The sequence below is a fragment of the Gavia stellata genome, chromosome 25, assembly GCF_030936135.1.
Source record: "Gavia stellata isolate bGavSte3 chromosome 25, bGavSte3.hap2, whole genome shotgun sequence".
Classification (NCBI taxonomy): Eukaryota; Metazoa; Chordata; class Aves; order Gaviiformes; family Gaviidae; genus Gavia; species Gavia stellata.
This window is the reverse complement of record NC_082618.1, coordinates 9,567,454-9,591,942: the sequence shown is the minus strand read 5'-3', so window position 1 is coordinate 9,591,942 and position 24,489 is coordinate 9,567,454. Positions and strand designations below refer to the sequence as shown.

At 43.5% G+C, this 24,489-nt stretch overlaps 3 protein-coding genes across 5 annotated transcripts in view; 1 reads left to right on the top strand and 2 right to left on the bottom strand.

The window, feature by feature from the left end:
• The window catches only part of VMP1 (vacuole membrane protein 1), a 68,810-nt gene extending 63,998 nt beyond the window's left edge, over positions 1-4,812 (bottom strand). The window contains exons 1-2 of the mRNA XM_059829208.1: positions 4,800-4,812; positions 234-365 (exon numbers count right to left, since the gene is read on the bottom strand). The gene's annotated coding sequence lies outside the window, so the exon portion shown is untranslated. The remainder of the gene's footprint in view (positions 1-233; positions 366-4,799) is intronic.
• Positions 4,813-5,389: 577 nt separating this feature from the next.
• PTRH2 (peptidyl-tRNA hydrolase 2) lies at positions 5,390-6,274 on the top strand. Its single transcript, XM_009813349.2, has one exon. It carries the CDS (start codon positions 5,637-5,639, stop codon positions 6,153-6,155), a length of 519 nt encoding a protein of 172 aa, XP_009811651.2. The 5' UTR covers positions 5,390-5,636; the 3' UTR covers positions 6,156-6,274.
• Positions 6,275-8,058: 1,784 nt separating this feature from the next.
• Positions 8,059-24,489, bottom strand: part of CLTC (clathrin heavy chain) — a 33,789-nt gene continuing 17,358 nt past the window's right edge. For 2 of the 3 annotated variants that reach the window (XM_059829401.1, XM_059829399.1), the window contains 20 exons: positions 24,211-24,391; positions 22,268-22,431; positions 20,420-20,545; positions 19,700-19,842; positions 19,054-19,288; positions 18,583-18,705; positions 18,341-18,486; positions 17,999-18,182; positions 17,462-17,654; positions 16,870-17,027; positions 16,483-16,647; positions 16,282-16,389; positions 15,991-16,158; positions 15,668-15,817; positions 15,264-15,395; positions 14,980-15,090; positions 14,090-14,260; positions 13,584-13,805; positions 9,398-9,473; positions 8,059-9,067 (listed from right to left, as the gene is read on the bottom strand). In XM_059829401.1, the coding sequence (XP_059685384.1) occupies positions 8,943-9,067; positions 9,398-9,473; positions 13,584-13,805; positions 14,090-14,260; positions 14,980-15,090; positions 15,264-15,395; positions 15,668-15,817; positions 15,991-16,158; positions 16,282-16,389; positions 16,483-16,647; positions 16,870-17,027; positions 17,462-17,654; positions 17,999-18,182; positions 18,341-18,486; positions 18,583-18,705; positions 19,054-19,288; positions 19,700-19,842; positions 20,420-20,545; positions 22,268-22,431; positions 24,211-24,391 (3,081 nt within the window). In that variant the 3' untranslated portion in view covers positions 8,059-8,942. Of the gene's footprint in view, positions 9,068-9,392; positions 9,474-13,583; positions 13,806-14,089; positions 14,261-14,979; positions 15,091-15,263; positions 15,396-15,667; positions 15,818-15,990; positions 16,159-16,281; positions 16,390-16,482; positions 16,648-16,869; positions 17,028-17,461; positions 17,655-17,998; positions 18,183-18,340; positions 18,487-18,582; positions 18,706-19,053; positions 19,289-19,699; positions 19,843-20,419; positions 20,546-22,267; positions 22,432-24,210; positions 24,392-24,489 lie in introns of all 3 variants that reach the window. The other variant, XM_059829400.1, reaches the window with a different exon arrangement.

The window sequence follows — 24,489 nt, the reverse complement described above, 5'->3', positions numbered from 1 at the left end:
TCACAGGTGGGTAAGTAATCGCACTAAACTACAGAGCGTTACACATCTGTCATACGGTTTTGTTTCCATCATCAAATGCTCTACATAGGCAACAAATTACACAGAGAATAAGTTAACGGTTTCTTGGCAAAGTAACAGTTTGGAGAGCACTTTCCCTCAAAAGGCAGACTGCCTGGCACATGAACACATTTAGGTAAAGGGTGAGATCAGTCTTGAAGTGAAACATTACATACCCTTCCAGCTCCGTGTAACTATGTCACTCTTCACTACTTCTTCTGTTTTTGAAGCCAGTGGAACAGACAACTACGTCCTCGGCTCTGTAGACATTCAAGACCAAAGCAACTGCTCTTCCAAACCTTCTGTCCCTACAGAGTAAGATAACACTGTTCATCATGTGATACAAAACTGACACAGTCCCTAACTTGAAGGTTAATAACTTTCCTAAAGACGACAATAAAATAGAAAAGTAACTGCTTGATTTTTTTCCAGTCCTTTAACACTCATGGGAAGCATTCAATTAAAATAAATTAGGACACATCTGAAAGATGTTCAAAATCTCCATAGATTTAGCTATAATGGGTTACTTTGATATGAGTGCATTTACTCCCATACTAAAAATGTTTTTCTAACTGAAATAGTTTAATCCCTCAAAGGAAAAGTAATTCAGTTAAAGACCACAGGTTTCCATTTTGTGGGTTATGCCCCTGTACACCAGACCTATTTTCCAATTCCTAGCCAAATAGCGTTTCAAAAAAAGTCCTCTTACAATTTAGAGTTAAAATTTCTGCTTTTCCAAAAAGACTTTGGGACATCTTTTAGGAAAGAATGATTTAGCATTGTTGTAACACGAGTTTCAGGGATGCTGCCCGTTTTCTTCTGGAGATTATTAAAAGTTCTGTCCCTGCCGTTAAGGCCACATATATTAAACTGTTCTCCCTGTCGGGCTTTCTCAGGTGAAACATGAATATTGATGGCTGTCTGTGTAGATCCAGCAGTAGAATCAGGTGCTATAATAATACAGTAGAGTCATTACACAATATATAGATGAAAAGGCATGGAAGATGGTAGGAAAGACAAAATTCGGGTTGTTCAGGTCTTCGCAGCGATCTTCTGCTGAAGCTTCCAAAAAAAAAAAAGATTTAAACAAAAGAAAGCAAATTGAAATAACTGGGAACATGAACACCATCAGTGTAGCACCTCATGCTACAATGCAGATCACAGATCAGTTCTGCACTCCTTACGCTGGCAGGAGGCAGCAAGCCTGGGGTGCAGATCACAGCTTACAGAATGAGACTGCTCCTCTGCTGACTGGGACAATGCTCAACCAGCTGCTGAGAAAACCACTTCAAGGTTATCAGAGAGGGTGAAATACACTGCTGAGAGGGTGATCTGAGATCACAGGAGACCTCCGTAGCGTTACTGCTGTGCTAACTTCAGTTTCCCAAGCACCCAGATCAACTATATCCAGATTTTGAATGAGACAGCATTATCATACACTGTACTTCATGCCCTCTCTCATACAGGGATTCAGTGACAAGTGCTACCACAGCACTGATCCGTGCCACAATAAAGCACCTCTTGGGGAGGGCACGTCATGTATGCCTGAGCAGTCCTTTCAGCAAAACGGATGACTTGGAAAGACTGACACGAGCAGAGAGGAAGGCTTTGGAAAGAGGGGCCACACAACGTTGGAAGAAAGACCATAACTTGATATTCAGGTGACTAAACAGACACAGTATCTTTCACATCCTCAGTTCCTGAGGGCTACGCAGAAATCCACACACATACTATCTGCCAAGATGTTTGTCTCACAGCCCTCAGACTGCATTCTGCCTTCAAAAGGTGGCAGTCAAGCTCTCCACCGTCAGCCTCCCTATGATTCCAAAAGGCACAGAGGAAAGAAAGGTCACAGGAATTGTCACAAGATGGTAACACATTCTGCACAAAAAAAAGCTTGCTAAAATTTCACTAGGAAAGAACGAAGAGTTAGAAAAATAAAGAGTATAAACCTAGCCTTACGAATCGCCACCTCTGACTCCTCCAGCAGCTGGTGCAACGTGCAGATTTGGTAGGAACTTTGCCTTTATGCTATCTTGTAAGTGCTGGGAGACAGTTTCCCCACAAGAAGGTGCTTGAACCCGCCCAGCCATTAAATCCAGTGTGCTTCTTCTGTAAGAGGAGGTACAGCAGAGACGAAAGGGAATGAACAGAAGTGCCTAACAAACCTCACAGAAAACGGTAGCCGAAACATACTCCTTAGATGACGACTTCTGCTTTTCACAGATGTTAACAGTCTCTAACTGCAACCAATTCAGGTTACACTATGGCTGCCTTGGCCGTTCAATGAGAATACGCTGCTCGTACAAGGTGAATCACAGAGGCTAATTCTGAGCCTTGTAAGAGAGAAGAATATTCTTTCAACAAGTTTGAAATGCACTGAACAACTGCCTGCCTCACTATTAACATCTTACTGTCTCCTGGGTCCACCTGGTCAGCACAGCACCAAAACCAGCAAGGTGCTGCCCCATGACCATGGTTCCAACCTGCTACAGGAATACAAAACGCTTAGTGTTGCAACAGCTTCAAGGCCGTGCTCTTTGTTCTCATGGAACAGCAAAGTCCATCCAACTCACACTTCTCCGCAAGTAACAGAAGTTAAAGTTTTAACCTGCAGATAATAATATGTTTCCCATCACCATTATACTGGAAAAACTGGCCTCCTCTTACCATACATCAGGAGCAACAGTTTTTTGTTTTAAAACCAAACCTTGTTAAGAAACAAGAGAAGATCTCAAAATATGCACTAATTACACAGAACATTCTAAGGAGAGGTATTTACAAGGTGTAGTCAGAAACAGCTATGACAGTCAAAAGATATTCAAAGACAACCACAGGAAAAAAGCTTTAAGGTGGAAATACTGCAGACGTTTCAGCTAAGAGGTTTGCTTCCAGTATACTCACCTTCCTCATTGCTACTACCCACTCAAAAGCTACTAAGTCTCCTCCTAACCTTTCCCACAGAAATTACAAGTACCATTGATTTCAGCTGTTAAGTAGGACACAGAGCTTAACTCAAATTAATAATTAGTGCTCACCTCCCATTGCACAACTGGAAACATGTTTTTTCAAACTCTCCTCTGAAAACATGGGAGGAAGCAATCTTTACAACTGCCACTTATGACTAATAAGGAATAAAGAAAAGTCCAACCCATGCTGCAGAAATAATGGATTGAAGGAAAGAGGACTGACATAATGAAGCCCATTTCAATAGGTAAATTAATGCATTAAGAATAGCTCATATGCACTATCATAAGATAAGATGGTATAAAGCACGACAACCCCCAATCGACCATCTGGTGGGAACTGGGGTGAAACAGCCTTAGAAGAGCAGAAGTCCTCACAGTAAAACAGTACCAAAAGCCACTGCTCAGAAATAATTCATATGCTCCAAGGCATAAAAGAGTAATATCACACTCTCTTCGCCTCAGAGTGCTCAACCCATATTATTAACGTTAACTAAACCAGGATACCCACTTGTTGGTAAGCACACAGCAGAGAAAACAAGGACAGGAGAGAATCCTGAAGAAATGTCATATGTGCAGTTCAAAGTGGATAACCTGGATTCACAGCACTTTATAGATAAACAGCCACTATCAAACAAACTTATTACCCCTTCCCTCAGGTCACCTATGTGACTTGCCAAACATCTAAGAAGCAAAACTGGACCAAAACAGGACTCTTACTCCTTTTATTACCTTCTGTAATCACTAGATGACATTGGCCAGAGAACTAAAAACCAGACAAACACATCTAAGTGCTTAACTTCAGTCAACAGATATGAGACATTAAGAGTCTTCACAGATTTGGCCTAACCACTCAAGTCCGTAAGACAAGCCACAGTCTCTAGGAACAAGGATAGGCGGCACGATGCAGAGGATGCAGTTAGCAACCCAGTTGGGAAATCACAACACATTTCTACTGGAGAAGCAGACAAAGACCATCGGTATCCGACTCTTTGCAGCTAGAAGGATGAATTTCTCACTGTGTCATCAGGCATCGTCCCTCGGGCCAAAGCAGGGCGATTCTATCCTACAGCTTCCGGGGCTTTGTCCAGCGTGACGTGAAGCGTCCCGAGCAGAGCAGGTCTCCAGCGGGACGGGGGATGAGTTAGCAGCAGCACAGCTCTCGCCCTGAACGACGGCGACGAGCTTCCTCCTGCACTTCCAGCGGCCTGGGGACGGCTCCTTCCCCTCCCGACCTCCCTCACCCTTGCAACGCTCAGTCGGCGTTGCCTCCCGCTTACCCCACACGCAGTTCCCGCACCCCGCCAGCTCTCCCGGCCCCGCCGGGCCTCTCCCGCCACCCCTCCCGGCCCCAGGTTTGCACAACACCGCCTGGGCGGTCGCTGGGTCGCGGTGCCCCGGGACGCCGCCCACCCCGCCCGCTGGCGGCTCTCCCGACCCCCCGAAAGCCTCCCCCCGCCGGCCCGGGGCCGGACCTCCCGCCTCGCTGCCCGCCACCAGCGCAGCCCGGTCCGCCCGCGCTCCCTCAGGGCTCGCGCTGTCACCATGGAGACGGGGGGGAGGGGGTGGCGCGCATCCCCCGGCCGGGGCGGCCGTGAGGGGAGCGGCCCCGAGGTCGGCGCTGAGGGGGCGCGATGGGGGGAGCGGGGCAGGTGCCGCTGAGGGGACGGCGGCGCGGAGCCTCGCCCGCCGGGGAAGGCCTTGCGGCAGCCGAGCCGAGCCGAGCCGAGCCGAGCCGAGCCCCCGACCGGCCCCGGCCCGCAGCGCCCCACTCACCACGCTCCGCGCCGGCAGCTCCCGCTGGGCCTGGGCCAACCCGGAAGTAGGGGCAGAGCCAAGTCCGCCCCTTCCCGCCCACCGGTGCGCGTCCCTTCCGGCGCGCCTCACTCCCTGCCCCTCCCTCCCGCCTGTCGCTGGCACGCGCTGGTGACGTCACCTCCGGGCGACGGCGGGACGGCAGCGGCCTGGTGGGCGCGTGGCAGGTAAGCGGCGGCGGGGGGCGGCGCTCACGGCCGCCGGCGCCTCCCGGAGGGCCGCGGGGACACGGGCCTCCCCGCCCCGGCGGTGCCCGGCACGGTTCGTTTCGCCCTCGGTTTTTGTCTCCTTCTTCCCTCAGGTTTAGATTTACCCGGTGCAGTCGCTTCCAGCGGGCGTTGCCAGCGCGGGGCCCGGCGGTGCCGTGGCCGCCTGAGCTGCCGCAGTCCTCGGGGGAGCTGGAGGCGGCTCCGCTGCGCCCCTCGCTCCCCTCCCCGGGAAGTAGCCCTTCAGTGAGTTTTGGGTGTTGACTTGAAAAACGCCCACCGTTTTACCGTTTCTCCCACCGGTTTTAGGTGTAACTTTCATATAATTCGCGTTTTTTTCCTTAGTTCTGCTTCCTGAGTTGAAGCCTGTCACCAGTGACGTGTTTGCGATTTAAAAAGCTGTCGCTGGGAAAGGAGGAGACATTGCTCCAAGAAAAGTCTCTGAACGTCCTTTCCCAACGCGTCAAGATGAAATAGTCCTTTTTTTAATAAATGTTGTCTCCAAATAACCGGGTGCACTCTCACAAGCTGAAAAACGCTCAAATAAATTCTGTCTCCCGCCCCCTTTAATAGCCAGTCTCCAAAATCCATCATGGATTATCTGTCTAAACCCGGGTTCCTCAGCGTCATCGCGGGAGTTGCATGCGGAGTGTGCCTGGGATGGGGCATTCGCGGGAGGCTTTTAAGGCAGCCCAGAGCTGGAATGACTGCGCCTGCGAACAACCTGGGGAGCGAAGCGAACGTCATGGGAGAGTCCGGGGAGTTCAAGATGGTGCTGATTGTCCGCAATGACTTGAAGATGGGAAAGGGTAAAGTAGCGGCACAGTGTTCCCATGCTGCTGTTTCTGCCTACAAGCAAGTTCAGAGAAGAAATCCCGAACTCTTGAAACAGTGGGAGTACTGCGGACAACCTAAAGTGGTCCTCAAAGCCCCTGATGAAGAGACTCTGATCCAGCTCCTGGCTGACGCTAAACACCTCGGACTGACTGTGAGCTTAATACAAGACGCAGGTCGTACTCAGATAGCTCCAGGCTCCCGGACAGTCCTTGGTATTGGACCGGGACCAGCTGATGTAATAGATAAAGTTTCTGGTCACCTAAAACTCTACTAAACTGGGGACCAAAGAAATCTGAATGCATGGGTGTGTATCAGTACTGAAAGGATAAAATCCAGGTTTTGGGATTTTTCCATATGTTCTCACAGTATAAATAAAAAACACAGGTTTTGTAAGAGATATAAATTTGCAAAGTTTAGTATTAATGCTGTTTATGAGTTTCTCTCACTTCCGTAGTCTGTTCTAAAGTGCAGAAGAAAATGCTGGGCTCAGTGGAATTGAGGAAAGTAGCGCTGGCAGAATTCTACTACCCATAGGAAAGAACCCGCTATATTTAAGACTTGTTCAATTGATAGAGGATTCTGCACTTTGGTTTACTGGCTGAATAGAAGCCTTACTACATGTGCTGAAAATGACAGGTTCCCCTTCTCTGCCTTACAGAAGGGTTTGCTGAAGAGGTTCTTTAATTCAGAAAAGATTAACTGCTGAAGCAGTTAAAAATTGCCCCATACAGCTGGGGGTAGCTGTAGCCAGCTTCCTGCATGAACGGTTTCTAATAGAGTAACTGATGCAATAGCTTGTAACTGGTATGAGACTGACCAAGTTAAACAGGCTTTGCAGCCCAGACCTTAAGAGCCAGTAAACAGTTGCGGGGAGCAGCTGTAAGCCATGCTCCTTTCTGGAGGTGTCTGTGTAGCTACTGCACCTGCAGGAATCTGCAAGCAGGTCAGCAGGCATGGTTTAGCCAAGGTTTAGGGAGTTACCCTACATATATAAATGGGTTGTCCTACAGGGACTAACTTAAATCCTGTTTTACTTAGAATTAACAGGTCTTCTTGGGTTTAAGGAAGCACTCCATTATAGAAGTTACTAGACAAAGTTCAGATCATCCCGATCATGGCTCCTGTAAATTCTACCCGTGCAGCTTGGTTGTAGCATTAACACTATAAAAGGCAAGTTCCTGCACTTCTAGTGAGGTGGACTTCCTCCAAGTCAGTTTTATAATAAAGCTGTTTCTGGAGAACTGTGCTGGCAGGCACGTTTCTTTTACGGCCTCTCAGCTATGTCTTCCCCTTGAGTACCTATGCAATATGTTGCAAAAGAGGGAATAGAAGGATTTGTCTCTGTCTGTCACATTTACAGACACAGAAGGAACATCAGCGGGGTTGAAATGCAAGCGTGAGCAAGTGCAATAAACACAGTGAATAGAGAAGTTTTTATACCGCACTTCTTACTTAGGCATAATACTTTTCAAAGACTGACACTACTCACTGCAGAATTCTGTTCCACCACACTCTTGAACAAAGACCTACAGCCTCTTACAACAGGTTAAGCCCACGCAGCTGCGGACACCCACCATGGAACTGCTGCAGTGCTCGGCTGACAGGATCACACAGCGTAGCTGTGGAGCTCACAGGAGCAAGCAGGAAGGGGATCCAGCCTCAGAGCTGGAACCTGACACTGAGGACAGCTCCTGGTTAAGACACAGAAGCTTCTACATCTATCACAAATATGGCCAGTGCTGTAATACTCATTACACTCAAATATGACAGTATTCATAGAGAAACATTTAAGTCCATTTTATTTGAAGCTAAATATATTTAAGGCAACTTACATACCTAGAACATGATCTCAATTTAACTGACACACCCTACCACAAATCCTAACGTATCGTCTGGTCAAATGTGCTGTAGTTGACCACAATGCAGCCAGCTATTGAAAAGTGCTATTTTCTTCTCTCTGGCGTAATCTTTCTATAGAAAAAGCATGATGTATTTTCCTGTATTGCCCCCTCAGTGCAAGACACCACTAATGGTCTCCATTGCTGCTCTTGTAATGGCCCCTCATCCCCTTGAATGCACACACTTGCATGCCCCATACTACTAGCACTGTAATACTTGGCTCAAGTTTGAAGGTCCTTTTTGAAGACAGTAAAGTGAAGCTACCACTATGCAGCATGTCCACAGTCCAGTAATTTATTTTTAAATTGAGTAATTTCAAATTGCACAAACAAAACTGAACAGCAATATGCTTGAATTCTCTCTTCTGTACACTCAAAACAGTGATCTAAAACACCACAATATCCAACATACACAAACCTCAGGGCAGGGTTAGTAAATACACAGATTGGAATCATGGTGCTCTGTTCCTGAATGGAATGTCCCACAAAAGCACAGGATACAGCACAACATAAGGTCATCTGTTACATATGGAGTGAGCAAAAAGACACTAGCATTTTCTATATGCGTAACTGGAAAAACCTGCATAGGTTAAGGAAAAACTTTTACTCATTTTAAGTCAGGCAAGGTTGTCTGTACGCATTTTAAGTTCTTTTTGAGCTATGCAATCCAACCAGGGTAGGATATGCTGATTAGTGTTGTCTCTTGTCAGCAGTCTTGCAAGGTCAAATACAAGTATCTTCGCTTCAGCTTTCTCCGAATATACAGTGAGACTTAAATGCATTTAGAATAGACAGTACATACTGTAAGCTGCTCACATACAATGAACTTAAGATTCAATATTAGAGTTTAAACACTATAGAGTGCAAATCAGAATCTTCACAATAGACTTAATGGTAATAAGCAGTCCTGCAAAAGCCCACTTGAACAAAGTCGTTTAAACTATTCCCCTTTTAAAGTAAAGCCTAAATGACATGGAATGTGAAAAAGATTTAACATAAGTGATTCAAATAGTTTGCGCTAGAAAAAACAGTCCTTCATGAAATAAAGGTTACAAGAACACGAGGCAGAACTCTTGCTTTTCCCTGTTATGAGTTAAAGCGGGGAGGGACGGTGGAGTTTCAGTAAGAAAATACGCTAGCTCCAAACTGACTTGTGCTGCATCTTACATGCTGTACCCAAAGCCAGGCTGCGGTTGCCCGTACGGAGGTGCAGTGTAGCCATAGCCAAAAGGTGCTTGTGGAGGAACTGCGACACTGGGTCCTGCTGTCAACATTAGCTGTGGCTGACCTGGAAGACAGAACAGTTTCATCTTCATTCCTTGGTACTGAGAGTTCAGTCGGCAGAATTCCTGCAACTTCCCCAGAGACATTTGTGTGTTGAACACTAACTCCCTAGTATGAGCTAGGACAATCTTAAAACCTGCAGTCCATACCCAATCTTAGCAGCAGCATTAGAGTTGTACCTCATCTAGTATTTTGGAACACATTCCCTTAAGACTTGATTTCACATGAAGAACTCTCCCATTTCCAAGGATTTCCTTGGGAAAAACCATGACTCAAGAAGTGTTGTTTTAAAAGCAGAATGTGTTAACTGACAACATATGAACTAAAACATTACCATAAACGATAGGTTGTGTTTCCGTAGCTTGCTCCTCTTCCTTTCTCAAAGACTCTGATGCATCCAGTTTATCCACCTGGAATTGAGACCAACAATTAAAAAACTCCTCTAAAAGAGGTACTTATTCATGGCAGAGAAGTGGAAAAGCCTTAGTGGTATGTTAACACCCATCAAGAAAAGGAGACCATTTACAAGTTAAGATCAATTCAAGTAGCAATGTTGGTACTGGTGCAGTCAAGATTGTCCGTTTCCTGAAAAAAAATCCCTAATTGAGGGATTTGTGGAACTTCTTTGAAAGCTCACTCCAGGCTGAAGCTTTGTATGAAAGGTCCCATACTGGACTAGAGCTACTGTGACACCAGTAAGCTCAGTCAGCATTGCTCCAACTACTTCAAACAACAGCCTTCGGACACGAACTCAGATTTTAGCACGATGTCATTTGGAGACCTTTGGTGTTGGAGCAATTGCAAAGATAATGCCCAGACCTGGAGAAGTTTCCCCGAATATAACATTGAGGCAAAGTAATCCAAAGTTGGTATTTGTATACGGCAGACTGCAATAGCATCCGACATGTCACTTGAGCCTCAAGATTTCACTTTCCAAACCCATTCACTCATGCAATTTAAGTTCAAATGCAGAGAATGCATGTGTATAAGACTTGCTTTTTTCCACTCTAGAACTGTGTGGCAGTCAGCCTAAACCCACAAATACTCAACTTGTTCGAGCTTAATACGCAGTAACAAGACAAGACTAGCCAGCTTTACCCTGCTGCACAGCAAGTGCAATTGTGCTGTTAGCCCACCCCTACAGAAAGGCAAGAGAAGAAACTGGTTCTGTAGTGAAGTATTGCTTGTTACTAAAACAGATCCAAGGAAATTCAGCATTACTACACTCTAAGGCAGGCCCTGAAACTAAAACCACAAGAATTAGGTATTGATATTTTACCTGGGAGATAAGATTTAGAATAAAGTCAGACAATCATGCCAATTACTTTTTAAAACAGTAAGACAACTCACAAACCAGATTAGTCTTTCATTTCATTTGTGTCCTTAATAAAGGAATTTGAAGACGGGTTTCCTGTACTGACGCAGGGTCAGCGTTACTTATTCAGCTACACCAACATCCATGAGTTGAACAGTTTTCAGCTTAACTGTGCTACATTAGCAAATATTTGCAGGCAGCTCTAATGGCTTTCTTCATTCTAGTTGTGAATTACAACATGTGTTCCATAAACCTATTAATTTGTAACCTCAGTTAGAGGCATAAATCCAGGAAGCGGCATAAGTCCTGAGCTTTATGAGTTCATTCATTGACTGGGCTTTCGTGGCAAGCCTTTTTGTTGCTTCACACCAGTATCTGGCTTGCTGCTGTCAAAGTGTGCAGGAATGTATGCCAATGCTTCGAGACTCTTTCCAGACACCGTGCTGAGAACTGCGCTGTTTTTAACTCAAATAGCAACACACTGAACACAGAAGCACAAGTTTAGAGATGCAAATCCAAGGAGAATGTGCAGAGTTTGCTACTAAGCAGAGGCATTTGGCTTAGGCACACTTGAAAAGCCTCCAGCCCAGGACTTTTAATGCATTTTTGACCCAGTTTTGATGCCTCACCTCAGAGCTAAACAAGTATTTACAATAACAAGCGCAAGTTTGAAACCAGCCTGCAGGGTGGTTCTTACACCACTTGCTTAAGCATCACCGGGTTCAGTACCCTACACACTTGTAGCAAGATTGTTTTAAAGGCTTTTCCACAGGGACTGCAATAAGCTGCAGAGGAAAAGTAACATGCATTCAATGTTATTGTGTTATGTGTGCATGAAAAAGAGGCAAAAGTACTGAAGCAAGAGTGAGGTCTGAAGATGACTGCCATACAGGCTCCCCCCAAAAAACCACACGCAGCCCACAGCAATGCCTTGTAGCTTAAGGAATAGTGGGATGTAATTGCAATGACTGCTACACATGCGTAGTTTATGCAAACACTGCAGTTCAATTACCTTTTTTCACACACACGCTTTCTTACTGCCTCACTTACTAGCTGCTGAAGGACCTTACACTATGCATTTTAGTCAGGTTAGCCTTGAGTTCCAGTGGTGTAATTACAGACATCTTGTCACCAAGAAGCAGTTTGCATTTAGTCCATCTTCAAGCCATTTGTCAGTTTGTTCGCCCTTTGCTCAACCACATTAATGGAAAACTCACACTAGGGCTGACTTTTGGTCTAAGGAGAATCAGAGTGGTATTTGTACAGAGCAGATGGACACAAACCTTAGAGATTGCCCTTCAGAAGGGCAAAATTGCATAGCAAAAGGCAAGCCTCGGAGTAGCCTCAGAAGATCAATAAGCATTACCTTTGTTGTTTTTTTTTTTTTTTTTTTTTTTTTAAAATGAGGTAGCAAGAGAAGTTTAGTGAAGCTGAAGAGCTTGGAAGGCAGTCTTTTTTGCACAACTACAAGAAATCTACTACAGGGAAGAGAACCACAGACTTTGTCTAACAGCTGAAGTTTTAAGTTGCTATGTGAACTAGAGCACCATGTGGATTAGACTACCACCATAAGAACTGGACACCTGAATGAGGAAGAGTCTCTTCTGAAGCAGCTAGTATCTATTCTGCCTACTGTCAGCACGCATTAGTAACGGTCAAGAGATCAGAAACTGGATCACAGTCCTTAAACTAGCAAATGCCATATTGTTTTATGGTTCAGAGACAGTGGTCCAAGACTTCATTATTTCTTATTGTACGAGGTTCTTTCAGTCAGTTTGGCCATCAAATAGTAGCACTTGAGTATCCTTTCGATACCAGGTTGACTGTGATCCAACTGATCACCTGTATGCCCTTCCTGAGGATCTATTAGCTTATTAGTAGCAAATGAATCTACTTTTGTCCTACAGCACTAGCTACTTGTACAGTTAAACAATTTGCATATGCTTTAGTGATATTTTGTTTGGAGGGAAAAGCAGTAGCAGCAGTGTAGTAAACATAGGAAAGAAAAAAACTCATGCAGAATCCTTAGACTTAGTCCTCCAGACTTAAAGATGGAAAACAAGAATCAACTTTCACCTTTTCCTTTATTGCATCAACCTGCAAAGGAATTCAGAAGGTGCAGCTTAGAAAAATCAAATTCCATATTTAGCATATAAAAGGTAGAAACAAAAGCGTCAGGGAAGAAATAATTAAGGTACAGGCGAGTAAAAACAAAGATACACCAGAAGTATCTGCTTTAGAAAGGCAGCTCTGCTTATTGCTAGATCTTACTGCATTGATTTCATTAGCTACGCTACAGTTATATCCTCATTCTTTAGCAGATCATGAAATTTTAATCTTTAAGAATCCTGCTCCAAGACTACTACTCTCAAGAGAGGCCTAGTATTAGCTTGGTACATCAGGCATATCTGACAAGCAATGCTATTGCTTAGATAGCTCCCCACCTCCCCCAAAATACAGCGTTTAAGGGTAGTAAACTGCTATAGGACTACAGAGTAGTCCTGCCTTTAGAAGTAACAGCCAGGCAAATCTTCTAGACAAACAGGCACTCTAGTTTTCATTGACTCAAGCATTGAGTTAAGCTTTTACTTCTCACAGAAGAAATCTTAATCATTAAGGATTTTACACCAGTTCACTGGGAGATACTCTAAAAGCTTCAGCTGGGCAAATCTTGCCTAGTGACAGTTGGTATTTAACTCAAATCTGGTTCAAATCTGTCAGAGCATTACCAAGTACTTTCCCCATCTTAAGTCACTTCAAACAAAAGCTGAGTCATAATTAGTGCCATTAAGTATCAGCCACATTTTAGGTTAAATGCACAGCAGACCAAGTTAACTCAAGATCTAGCTATAAAGCTTTTTTAGTATACAGTCTAGAATTTAGTTATAGCTTGATCCCAGCCGGGATTCCTGACTGACCCGGCATATGAAAAGCCTGAATCCTGGAACTACTTTAAGACACTGCCCATGGTCAGGCAAATACTACTGATGTAGGTTCTGTAATTGGTAGATAGGGTGGAGTCTGCAAGTGTTTCAGTCTCTTAGAGGGCGAAGTCTCTCCCCAGATGGACTGAAAAATAAGTGTGGACATGGACAGACAGACATTTGACAAAGCCCATATCAATGTTAGTAGCAAGCAGACAGTCTCAAGGCATACATCACAGTGACTAACAAGCTTTCAGTGCTGGAGAAGCACCTGCTCTTACCTTGGTCAAGTATTCCTTCATGACCTGAATAAAGTATGGCATGGCAAAGTCCATGATGTTGTGCCTCCACGCCGTTTCCAAGACAACATCTGGCCTCAGGAGATCGTAGCAGGTGAAGAGACAAGCACCAAAGCATTCTCTCTTGTTCTCCTGCAAGAACCACTGCAACAACTCTTCTGCCAACTCAGTATCTTTGGATTCTGAAGCATACTGCATCGCATCCTACAACAGGAGAGAGTCTGTTTAGCCTCAGGTGCCATAGTACAATCACTGACATGGATGTAGTATTTAACTAAGCTGCAACCTATTACTGACATTAGCAGAGAGGAGGCAGTCTACGACTTGTTTCCAAGAAATCTGTCCATCTACTGCCACTCCAAAGCGAGATTTGCCAGATTAGCAACAGGCACCACCTACTGGCATCCGAAAAGATGGAGCTTTACTAGAAAGTCACAGGTCTCCAAACAAGCCAGGTATGCCAAACCAGACCTTTGTAGTGGTCTTACCTTATACAGTCTGTCTTTCTTACAGAGTTCTACACTCTGTTTCCAGCGATTGTTTCCTTTGAAGAGATATGCAGCAATTCTTCGGAACTCTATTAGTTCATGTTTCTCCAAACGTTGAGCAAGAGAAATGTTGTCAAAGTTGTCATAAGCATCTATAGAAGTCCTAAGAGCCTGCGTTAAGTAGAAAAAAAAGTTACTTACACCTCAAATTTACAGCTGCCTACACAAAGATGCAAACATTTTCCATACATCTTAGTTCCGTATTCCTACTTCTAGGAGGATAAAGTATTCTAGCCAGACCTGCAGCGAGATATTTTTTTTTTTTGAGAAGCTGATGTTTGACACACATGTAGCTTAAGGTATTCCAGTTAGTATTTTTCAGTAGCAACTGTTGAGGTTAAGAGCCTCTAAATACTAGACAGCTGTTCTCCAAAAACAGTAGAATAGCTAGACATCATAACTGTTTGCCCTTTCTGTGAGTTCTTTCCTTAGCATCCACTGTTTGCCTTAAAGAAAAGCTGATCCTGTCACACTCATAACAAAGTAGCCAGTCTATCCCCAGCAGGAATGACCCGAGAAGCTCCCAGAAAGCCACTAACGGTTGTCCACTTAATCTTTGGCTAGCCACCACTAGTTCAGTTTGAAGTGTCAAAGAACATATACTTAAGGAATTCAACTTGATAGCAAGCAGTTAAAAAACTACTGAAAATGAGAGAGAAGCCTGTGTTTCTAGACATTAAACGCAGACCGAGAATATTAGGTTAATACTGACACAGAAGCCAGCTTGAATAGAACTTTGAAATTCAGGAATAGCTGCTTCTACTATGAAGCATATACAACACAGAAGTCAATATCTGTTCCAGATATTACTGTTTCAATACAAGACGTACCTGGTAGTCTTCTTCAATAATGAAGAGGTTGTTCAGGGACTCATTCACCGATTTGTTGTTGTGATTTTGAACAGAGCGCAGGTAAGGCTTAACCAGTGGTAGCTGTTTAACCTTCAAGGAATTAGGTAGATAAATTTAAGTCAAGATAATTTTTTGTTGAGGTCTCCTAGCATCTTCCCTGTGAGGCAGTGAAGTAGCTAAGCATTTTAAAATGCTACTACAGCTAAATGCTATTCCAACTGCAACTTTTTTTTTTTCTTTGATCTGGATAGTAGGAAAATTACCTTTGTGAAGAAGGTGACAGCACGAGTGTGGTCAAGCCGAGGGGACAACACCATCAGTAGATCATTGAGCAACAGAGGTTTAAATTCCAAATAGAATTGAACTGCCTTGTAATACAGCTCCACATTGGCCACCTAGAGACGAGTAAGGATGCACATTCAGAGCAGAAGCTTGATTGTAGAGGAATCCAAATGAAAGACATAACCTTAGATATTCCAGCACAACTGAGCGACCCATCCAAGACTCATTCTTGTCTCTAGAAACCTCTTTAGTTACTATAGTTGACTTGTTTTGAAATTATGTGGCAGTATCAAGAACTTTGAATTTTAAACAGGCTGCTAGTGAAGGAAGAGAACTGAAGTGCACTGAGCAAGAAATTTATCTCTTTTCACTAGGAAAGTAATACCTTAGTGATGATATCTTTGAACTGGCCTTCTTTCCAAGCGTCTGTTGGGTGATTCATCATTGTGATTATGGCATTATCATATTCTTCATACTTATCATACAAGAACACCAGTTCAGCCCAGAGATGGGCTTGTTCTGCAGCTCTCAGAACCTAAGCAAAAGGCATATTAGAAATTCCAGTTAACATATATTGCTGTCAGTGCCCGCCAGTACTCAGGCTTTAGTGCTATTAATAACCTCAAGAGCCGCTATTGCAAAAGCTAGGATACAGACAATACCGACAGATGCATTTTAAGTTCAAATTTAAAGGCCTCAGGCTTTCACCTTGGGGATGTTGACTCTGGACCAGAACAGCTCCAAGTGCTCCCTCATCTTCTGTGGCTTGAATTTGGAGTAGAGAATTGCTAGCTCTGTAAACATCCCCATATGCGCTCGCTCAAGTCCAAGTGCTGCTTCCAACATAGTTATCAGCTCTTCAAAGTAGCCACGATCCTAGAGATGGACAGTTAGAGATGTTTCACATTAGGAACCAATCTGACTCTAAACTTCCAGTTTTGGACAGAGTTGCCAAGAAAATTTAGACTTTGACCGTACAAGAGGAGTCAGCTTAATTACCTGGTAATAGTTAATTAGCTCTTCCAACTCATCCGCATGCACTACAATATGGAGTCCACACATCTGTGCCAGGCGGAACTCTTTTCCATCAACACAAGCAAAGCAGACCTGGAATTGACAATTGCATTATTGCTTATAATCAAAGCTTCTGAAGAAGCTACAGCTTTGAAGTCCCTTAACTTATGCAATCAGTAAGTTTACCTCTTTCCATGTCCGAGTACTGTTTGCTTTCCGAGCACCATCCACAGCTGCCTGGTATTCACCTAGGTGAACTAAAGTTGAGGCTAAACGGCCAAAGTTGGACACATTGTTATACAACAGCTTAGCTGCTTCATACATCTTTTCATCGTAACAGCGATCGCCAACCTACAGGAGAGCATAACCAGGTTATTCTTGCAGCTTTTCAGTGAAGGGCTTACATAGAATATGTAGCGTTCAAGCCATTATCAAAATGCCTTTGAGATGCCTTTGAACTCCAAGATCTATCTGCATATCCAAAGAGATAGAAGTACCAACACCCCTCTGGGTAGCAAGGCCTAAGGAGGCTGCTGCTGCAATTCAGCAAAACTGAAACTCGGTCTCACTCACTTGCTGGATATGCGCATTGTTGGGTCCATTGATAAACTCCTCTAGCTCTGCTAGACGATTTGTTTTAGCAAGAGCAAAGATTAATTCCGTTTCCACATATGACTCCCGGGCCTTCTTGCGTGCCATTTGGAGATACTTCACCAGTTCTTCCCAGTTTCCTGTGAAACAGAGTTCAGAATGCTTACTTCCCGCCACTGAGGACTCTTGTGCTTAAGCTATACTACCAACTAGTTTGACATAAATATTTCTATAGCTATTCCCCAACAATCAAGACTAGCCTTCATACTGCATATGCTATATTAGATTCATAAAGTCACCTTACAATGGGCCTAAATAAATTCTGGTATTTAACTTCATGCAAAGACCTCCTTAGTAGCAACTGCTCTGACAGAAGTCTCCAGCTAGTTAAAGGAGGTAGTCATAAGACCCCTTATTATCTGCAAATGGAATGCACTACTTTCTCCCATTCTCCTTTCGGGCAGTCTTTGAAGGACATGATTCCTCTACTTGCATCAAGATACAGGTTTGGCAGAACCGCAGTTTGAGCAACAGACCATGCAACATCAAAGATTTAAATAAAACTTAATCATACCACTGGCATTGGCAGCTTGAACAACTTCCATGTATGAGGAAGGATCATCTGCTTTAATATATGAGTCAATTGCTTCCTTTACCATCCCTTTCTGAAGCTGTGCTTTAGCCAGCTGACTCCACACAGCAGGCTCATTGCAGCGTTCAGCAAATTCATACGCACGATCCAGGTTTCCAATGTGCTCTATTAATACCTAAAGAAAGGGTTACCGTGATCAGCCACTCTCTATAAAGGTCATTTTTACAAGACACTGAGCTGTGTTTTATGTTAATTCTTCAATGGATCCACAGTCACTTTTTAAATAGGGACTACTCTAATACAACCCACGCAGCATGCGTGATTTTATGCTTATGAGGTTTCACTTACTAGAGGGTTCGATACACAGTGTTTGTTCTACTTCGTAAGACAAGACACTGAGCAGCTTCGGTCACTTTGCTAATTGGTGTTAAGTACTGAAGTCACAAGTTAACAGCAAAGTCCTCGTGTGAGGATGCACATGTCACAAGGAGTTATTACAGACTGAGATTTTAAAGATACCTGTACAGCTGATGTGTTGACATCAAACTTCCTGAAGATAGCAAAGGCCTCCTCAAAAAGCTCATTGCTGATAGCTATATTGGCTATGTCTGGAGCATCATAGTTATCCAGGCGATTGATGTATTCCATGACACGGGTGCGATCAGCCTTAATAGCGGTAAGAATGAGAAGGTTCTGCAGATTCCTAAATGGAGAAAGAAAATATTAGTACATATCGTGTAACGATTCACCCTCCCCTCTGGAGAGGGTATTAGTTTATTTGCTGTTCCACATTACAGCAATCCAACACCTGCACCAGGTATAATTTCAAGTTTCCTGTGACTTAGTTTTGACTTTACACACCTGTGCTCACTGAACACAGAGTTATCAAGAACTATTTTCTCCAGCAGTTCAATAAGCTCATTAGGAAGATCTGCCGTCATGAAGGCCTTCACAGTAACAGAAACTTCCTCAGGGTCCTGTGTCTCTGACAATGCAGTCTGTACAACCTGGAGGCAGAGTCAAGCCGTTGACAAATCAGTTAAGTCAGGTACTAGCAAATCGAGTTAGGACAGCAAAGACTTTTAATGTTTTGTCGGTTATACCTGGTCAATTAGCGGTCTTCTGTAAGGGTTGCTTTCCAGTAATACGCTGGCCCACAGTTCAGGGTCTTTACGGCGAACTAAGTAGCGGGAAAGACTTTTGAAGAGGGAGTTCTCATTGCACACCTAGTGAAAGGCAAAAGTTTATTCAGAGTGAAGTCACAGCTATTGAGCCTACAGCAGATGAGCTAATTGTATTGCAACATCAAATAAACCTGCCTGAGATGCAGACTAGAAATCTCAGGCTTTGATACTTCCATCAGCCTCCCATTCTAGGATATCCACAGGAGTCTCCCATTTCTCATTATGGTGCAAAGAGAGATTAAATAACTACCTATTCTATTAGAAGTGAGCAGTTCCTAGCTTAATACTTTTTAGGACATATATGCTTTTGTCAGTCATAAACCCAAATACCTATCCCACGATACTCAGGTTAGAACTTAACCCGTCAATCAGCTGCCTTGGCATACATACATTAATAAGTTCCAAATCGCACTGTCCACGCTCATAAGCCACACAGGCCAGGTGCGGGTCTCTCTTCTCACAGTACTTGCCAACAACGCGGCTATCATAGTAAGGATTCTCACGCAGGAATCTTTCTGGGTTGTTGTTGCTATCAATGTATATTTTGGCCAGTGCATTGTGAGTTGCAGGCTCCTCACAACCCTCATGAATTCTTGCTTCCAGCCAGGGCAGAAGCAGTTTCAGCCTAGGAGGAAGCAGTTTTCACATTAGAGAGGTCGAGTGAATAAGCAAGTATCCACTTGCACAGTTTCTCCACTACAGAAGTCAGCTTCAGTGTAGGCTAGAGTCAGTAACTAAACCCAAGTTACAGTACTCCATTTTGACCTGCATTCTGGTTCATTATTATAATGGTATAACTTTCTGACACTATGAAGAACACCACATGCCAAAGACCCTCATTATCTGGAGGCTGCTTAAGGGAGATCCCCAAATTAGCCAAGAAGCAAAAGTAGACTTTTGCTGCTTGCTCACCCAGTGGCAGCTTCTTGTTATGTCAGTACCAGCTTTAGCTACGTAATGAGGACATGCATGGATGGATGAGCAGCATAACCATTACTGGTCCAGCAGCGTTAAGAGACTTGTAGAAGTTTAATACCTGTTTCTTTTCTCAACCTCTGCCACAAGCTCATCAGTTGAAAATTGACCTCTCACTACAAGGATAAGGTTCTTTATCACATCTTCAGAGCAATCCACATCAAGCAGTCCCCCGATAACAACAGGCAGACGGCTTGGATTCACCTAAACAGGATCATTTAAAGGAGTCAGTGTGATGTCATGCAGTATAGGCAGTCAATACTTATCCCTAGAAGTACACATGAAAGCTGCTTGTTAAGATTGACCTCATCTTCCTGCCTTTACTCCTGGCTTCCTGAGGTTCTGGACAAGCTTGAAAGTCAATTCTTCAGTCAGCAGGGGTTCACACCACAGTTCAGTGGCTCATTCATACTCAGTCCCCATAGGAAAAGCTCCTGAGCAAGCCAATTTGTCCCTGCAGGAAGCATAAAGGAGAACTTCCTCCTCTAAAATGCTGGAAGTTAAAATTACCCTAAGAACTCCAAAGTTATTCTACCAAGTCTTCCTCCTTCAAGAGACACGTTAGCGGGGGTGACTGCTCAGCTTGACTGAAAAACAAATAAGAGATCTGACTCACCTAAGGGCTAACTTACCAGAGGCCACTAATAGGTACTTAAAATGTCAGTCTCAAGTATGAGGCTGTTTGCAGAATACTTACAAACACAACGCTTATCGTTGCATATAATACTAGAAAGAGTCATCAGTTTGACTCAGTAAAACCAAGTGACAAATTGTAACTTACCTTCTGTACATAAATCTCAATATATTTTTGGAGATTATTTCTATACAAGTACAGCACCAAGTCGTGGACAAAGTCAAAGCGATCACATACAATGATGAGGGGCAACTGGTCAGTGAGTTTAGCTTCCTATAAAGAGAAGAGCTTCAGTAATTTGGTTTCATTCTTGGGCTTAAGCAGACAAATACAGTCACTTAAACTGTTAAAAGCAGCTGAATTTGGAAAGCCAAAATTCAACAGTCAACCAAGTAATGACAGCTTATTGTTCAACTAGTTGTTTGCAATATGTAGCAAGTAGGAGTACTCACACCCACTTCAGGGCCTACAGCAAGAAGTTTTCCAAAGTTTAACCCTGCTTCTTTGCACGGCAGAGTCTACAAAGTTTTACAACACAGTACAACTATTACAAGCCTAAGCTATAGATAGCATTTTTAGTTGCCACTGGTGTTTGATGTGCAGGATTAGCACTCTGGGATTTCAAAAGGAATTTAACCAAGACTAGATTTAAGTTGTGGATCATAATGTAAAGCATGTACAGAATTGACTTCAAGTGCCATGTGTCTTGTGATACCTTCTAACTATGGATTTAGAGAACAGTAAGAATCAAGCTAGTAGCAGTACTACTTAAATTGCTAATCAGATTAGTTATCTAAAAGCATTCCAACTTTCAGCATAAGATTACAATGGTTACAGTACAGAAGATTAGTCTATGTGGCAGACAGTATTCCGGATGCATATTTCAGATCACTTACTTAAACATGCACATCCCAGAATATAATCCTACATATAAATTACACTTAAGGACTTTACACAGGGAGGCCTGTACTGGGAGATTTACCTGGTACATGTCCTGCACATTCCAGACATGGAACAGCACAAAAAACAATAGCTTTCATCAGGAATTTGACAGCTTGATAACTCATCTTAGGTGGCTTGATCAATTTACATACCTTACACCTCGGTGACACCAGGTTATTTTTATAGAATTCTCATTTGAAGAGTTTTGCCATCCTCAGATATGATCAGCAAGATCTAAGACTATGCTATGTAACTGACAAACATGAAGGCAGGAAATGTTCCCAGATAAAGTTTTCCCCCTCCCACACTGTTTCTCAGATATTTCTAGCAGCGTTACATTTGTCCACAAGCTCAGCGCTAACAAACAGGCTACAGAATGTGAACCTGGAGCACACCATCTTTTTCCACTTTCCAGAAATGTTTCAGCAACGCTCTGAATCCTAGCTATAACAGTCAGTTAGCATGTATTTACACTGACCGGCATATCCTAGCAGAGCTAAACTGCGGTTCACATGGCTGAAGTCTCAGTAAGTGTGTATGTGTAAAGATGAGTGGGATAGATCAACCTTGAACTCTGAAAGCATTTATGGAATTAATTGACACTATTCATTTGTTTTTTCTGTAGTTGCTCAGTTGAAGCTGATTACATTGTAAATAAACATTAAGTTATGAACTCATTTGGCATTATGGTTGTTCTCAACCTTCAAGTTACCTGTTTCCTACTTTATAGCAGACGTCTGTAACAATTTCTAGATGAGCTGGTGCTATTATTACAGTTTAAGAGTTCGAGCCAGGTTAATCTTATTAAGAGCAGCGAGGAACTGATCTGACAGAGTCTCCATTTTTTAGATATTGTTCCAGGCTCATGCTCTATTAGGAGGCACTGCCAACATGCTAGATACCTCTGGTTTAAGAAGACAGATGGATCCTGAAGTGCAAAGGTTAAGACTCATCTGTATTTTCACAGAGCTGCCTCACTTCAGTGATGACACACACCATGTTTTATCAGAACCCCAAATGGGCCAGGACAGTCCAGTGCTACCCAAACATTACCTTGAGGAAGTTTTTAACACGTTCTGGATCATAGCAGTTACTTTCCCTGCAGATTCTTTCCACTTCTTTAATTTGCCCTGTCTTGCATGCAGCTTGAATATACTTGAAGTGCACATCTGGATCCTGGCTGAAGTTTACAATAGAGCCCAGGAAATAAAACAAACCTCGAGGGAAACAGTCAACATGTTATTCTGCTAAAGCACTTGAGTTGGATCAATATAAGCATTTAAACAAGCCTTCCACGTTACAATTACATGACAATTTTAATCTGACTACTGCAGAAGTTTACAAAGAACTGAAAAAAGATTCAAGCATTGTAATTGTTTTACGAAGACCAGATTGTCCTAGCTGAGTTCAGCCTGTTGTTGTTCCCCATGTATTATAGGCTAGTGTGTTATATGCAACTTCGATAAACACTGATGTACTATCAGCTGCCATTGGTCAGCTTTGTTAAAACATCCAGCATGTGCCTTCCATACAGCCCCTAGACAGGAGGCAAGGAAGAGTTTAGAAAACCAAAACTAGTTGTGCCCAAAAGCTACTATCACACCTTTCACTAAAACAAGCACACAGTGCAAAAGCTGCTTGCCACGACCCACAGCTAAAGTTCACTTAAAGCTGATGCCATATAATACTCAACTACTTTAGAGCAGTGACTGCCAAGTCACGTAGTCAAGAAAGATTCACGTCTTTTTTCAAAAACACACATATAGGCTGCCTATGCAAGAAACCTGTCTACAATAGCATCTTATTCCACTAACCATTCTCCAAATTCCAAAAGTCCAAGATGATGTTGTGTTCTCAGTCTCTAAGGAGGTTTTCTTTAAAGCTTAGCAAGGTGCTGTTCAGCCACACATCTGCAGAGATTTGACCACCGACACACCACCACAGTGACTAGGACTATACACAGCTAGTCTTGTTAAGAAGTACAAACGTGCCCAGAACCAAAGGCTACACAAATTTAAGATGAGCATTTTCATAGAATCACAGAGTAGTTTGGGTTGGAAGGGACTTTTAAAGGTCATCTAGTCCAACCCCCTGCAGTCAGCAAGGACATCTTCAACTCTGTCAGGTTGCTCAGAGCCCCATCCAACCTGACCTTGAGTGTTTCCAGGGATGGGGCATCTACCACCTCCCTGGGCAACCCGGTCCAGTGTTTCACCCCTCATCATAAAAAATGTCTTCCTTACATCTAGTCTAAACCTACCCTCTTTTAGTTTAAAACCATTCCCCCTTGTCCTATCCCAACAGGCCCTGCTAAAAAGTTTGTCCCCGTCTTTCTTACAAGCCCCCTTTAAATACTGAAAGCAATAAGGTCTCCCTGGAGCCTTCTTTTCTCCAGGCTGAACAGCTCCAACTCTCTCAGCCTGTCCACACAGGAGAGGCATTCCAGCCCTCTGATAATTTTCATGGCCCTCCTCTGGACCCGCTCCAACAGCTCCATGTCTTTCCCGTGCTGAGGGCTCCAGAGCTGGATGCAGTACTCCAGGTGGGGTCTCAGCAGACCTGAGCTGAGGGGCACAATCACCTCCCTCAACCTGCTGGCCACGCTTCTTTTGATGCGGCCCAGGATACAGTTGGTCTTCTGGGCTGCAAGCACACACTGCCGGCTCATGTCAAGCTTTTCATCCACCAGTACCCCCAAGTCCTTATCTACAGGGCTACTCTCAATTTTGGACAAAGGAGAAAGGCCAGCAGCTTCTTCAGTGAACTTTTTAGGTTATCTACAGCTCCAAGCATTTCAGAAAACCAAAATATGCAACACTGAATGTTGGTGTCCCCTTAATGGTGGAACTTTAAAGTTCAGATCAGGTTTTGAGACAGCCTAGGTACTTAAGCTCAATATGGCTTTCTAGATTTCACCAGATAGACAGTCGTTCACATACAATGTATGATGAGGTGAGCACTAGCTCCTTTTGCTAGAGGCAAGAACATGAACTTACCTTCAAAGCTCTTGAAAGACTCAAACAGCTCAATAAGTGACTGCGTTGATAGTTGTTCATGGTATTTTGAAGCTACCTGGACACAGATCTGCAGGTTCTGACGTATGTTAGCAGACAACATTGCACGCAGACACTCCAGAGAGTCCTCTACCGATAAGGAACCAAAATAATTCACTAACCACTGCAAAGACACATAAGCCATTTTAGACCCAAGTAGAACACTCTACACTCTGAAGTCAAATGTTGAAAGCAATTATTAATTGCCTGGCTTTTGCTAGA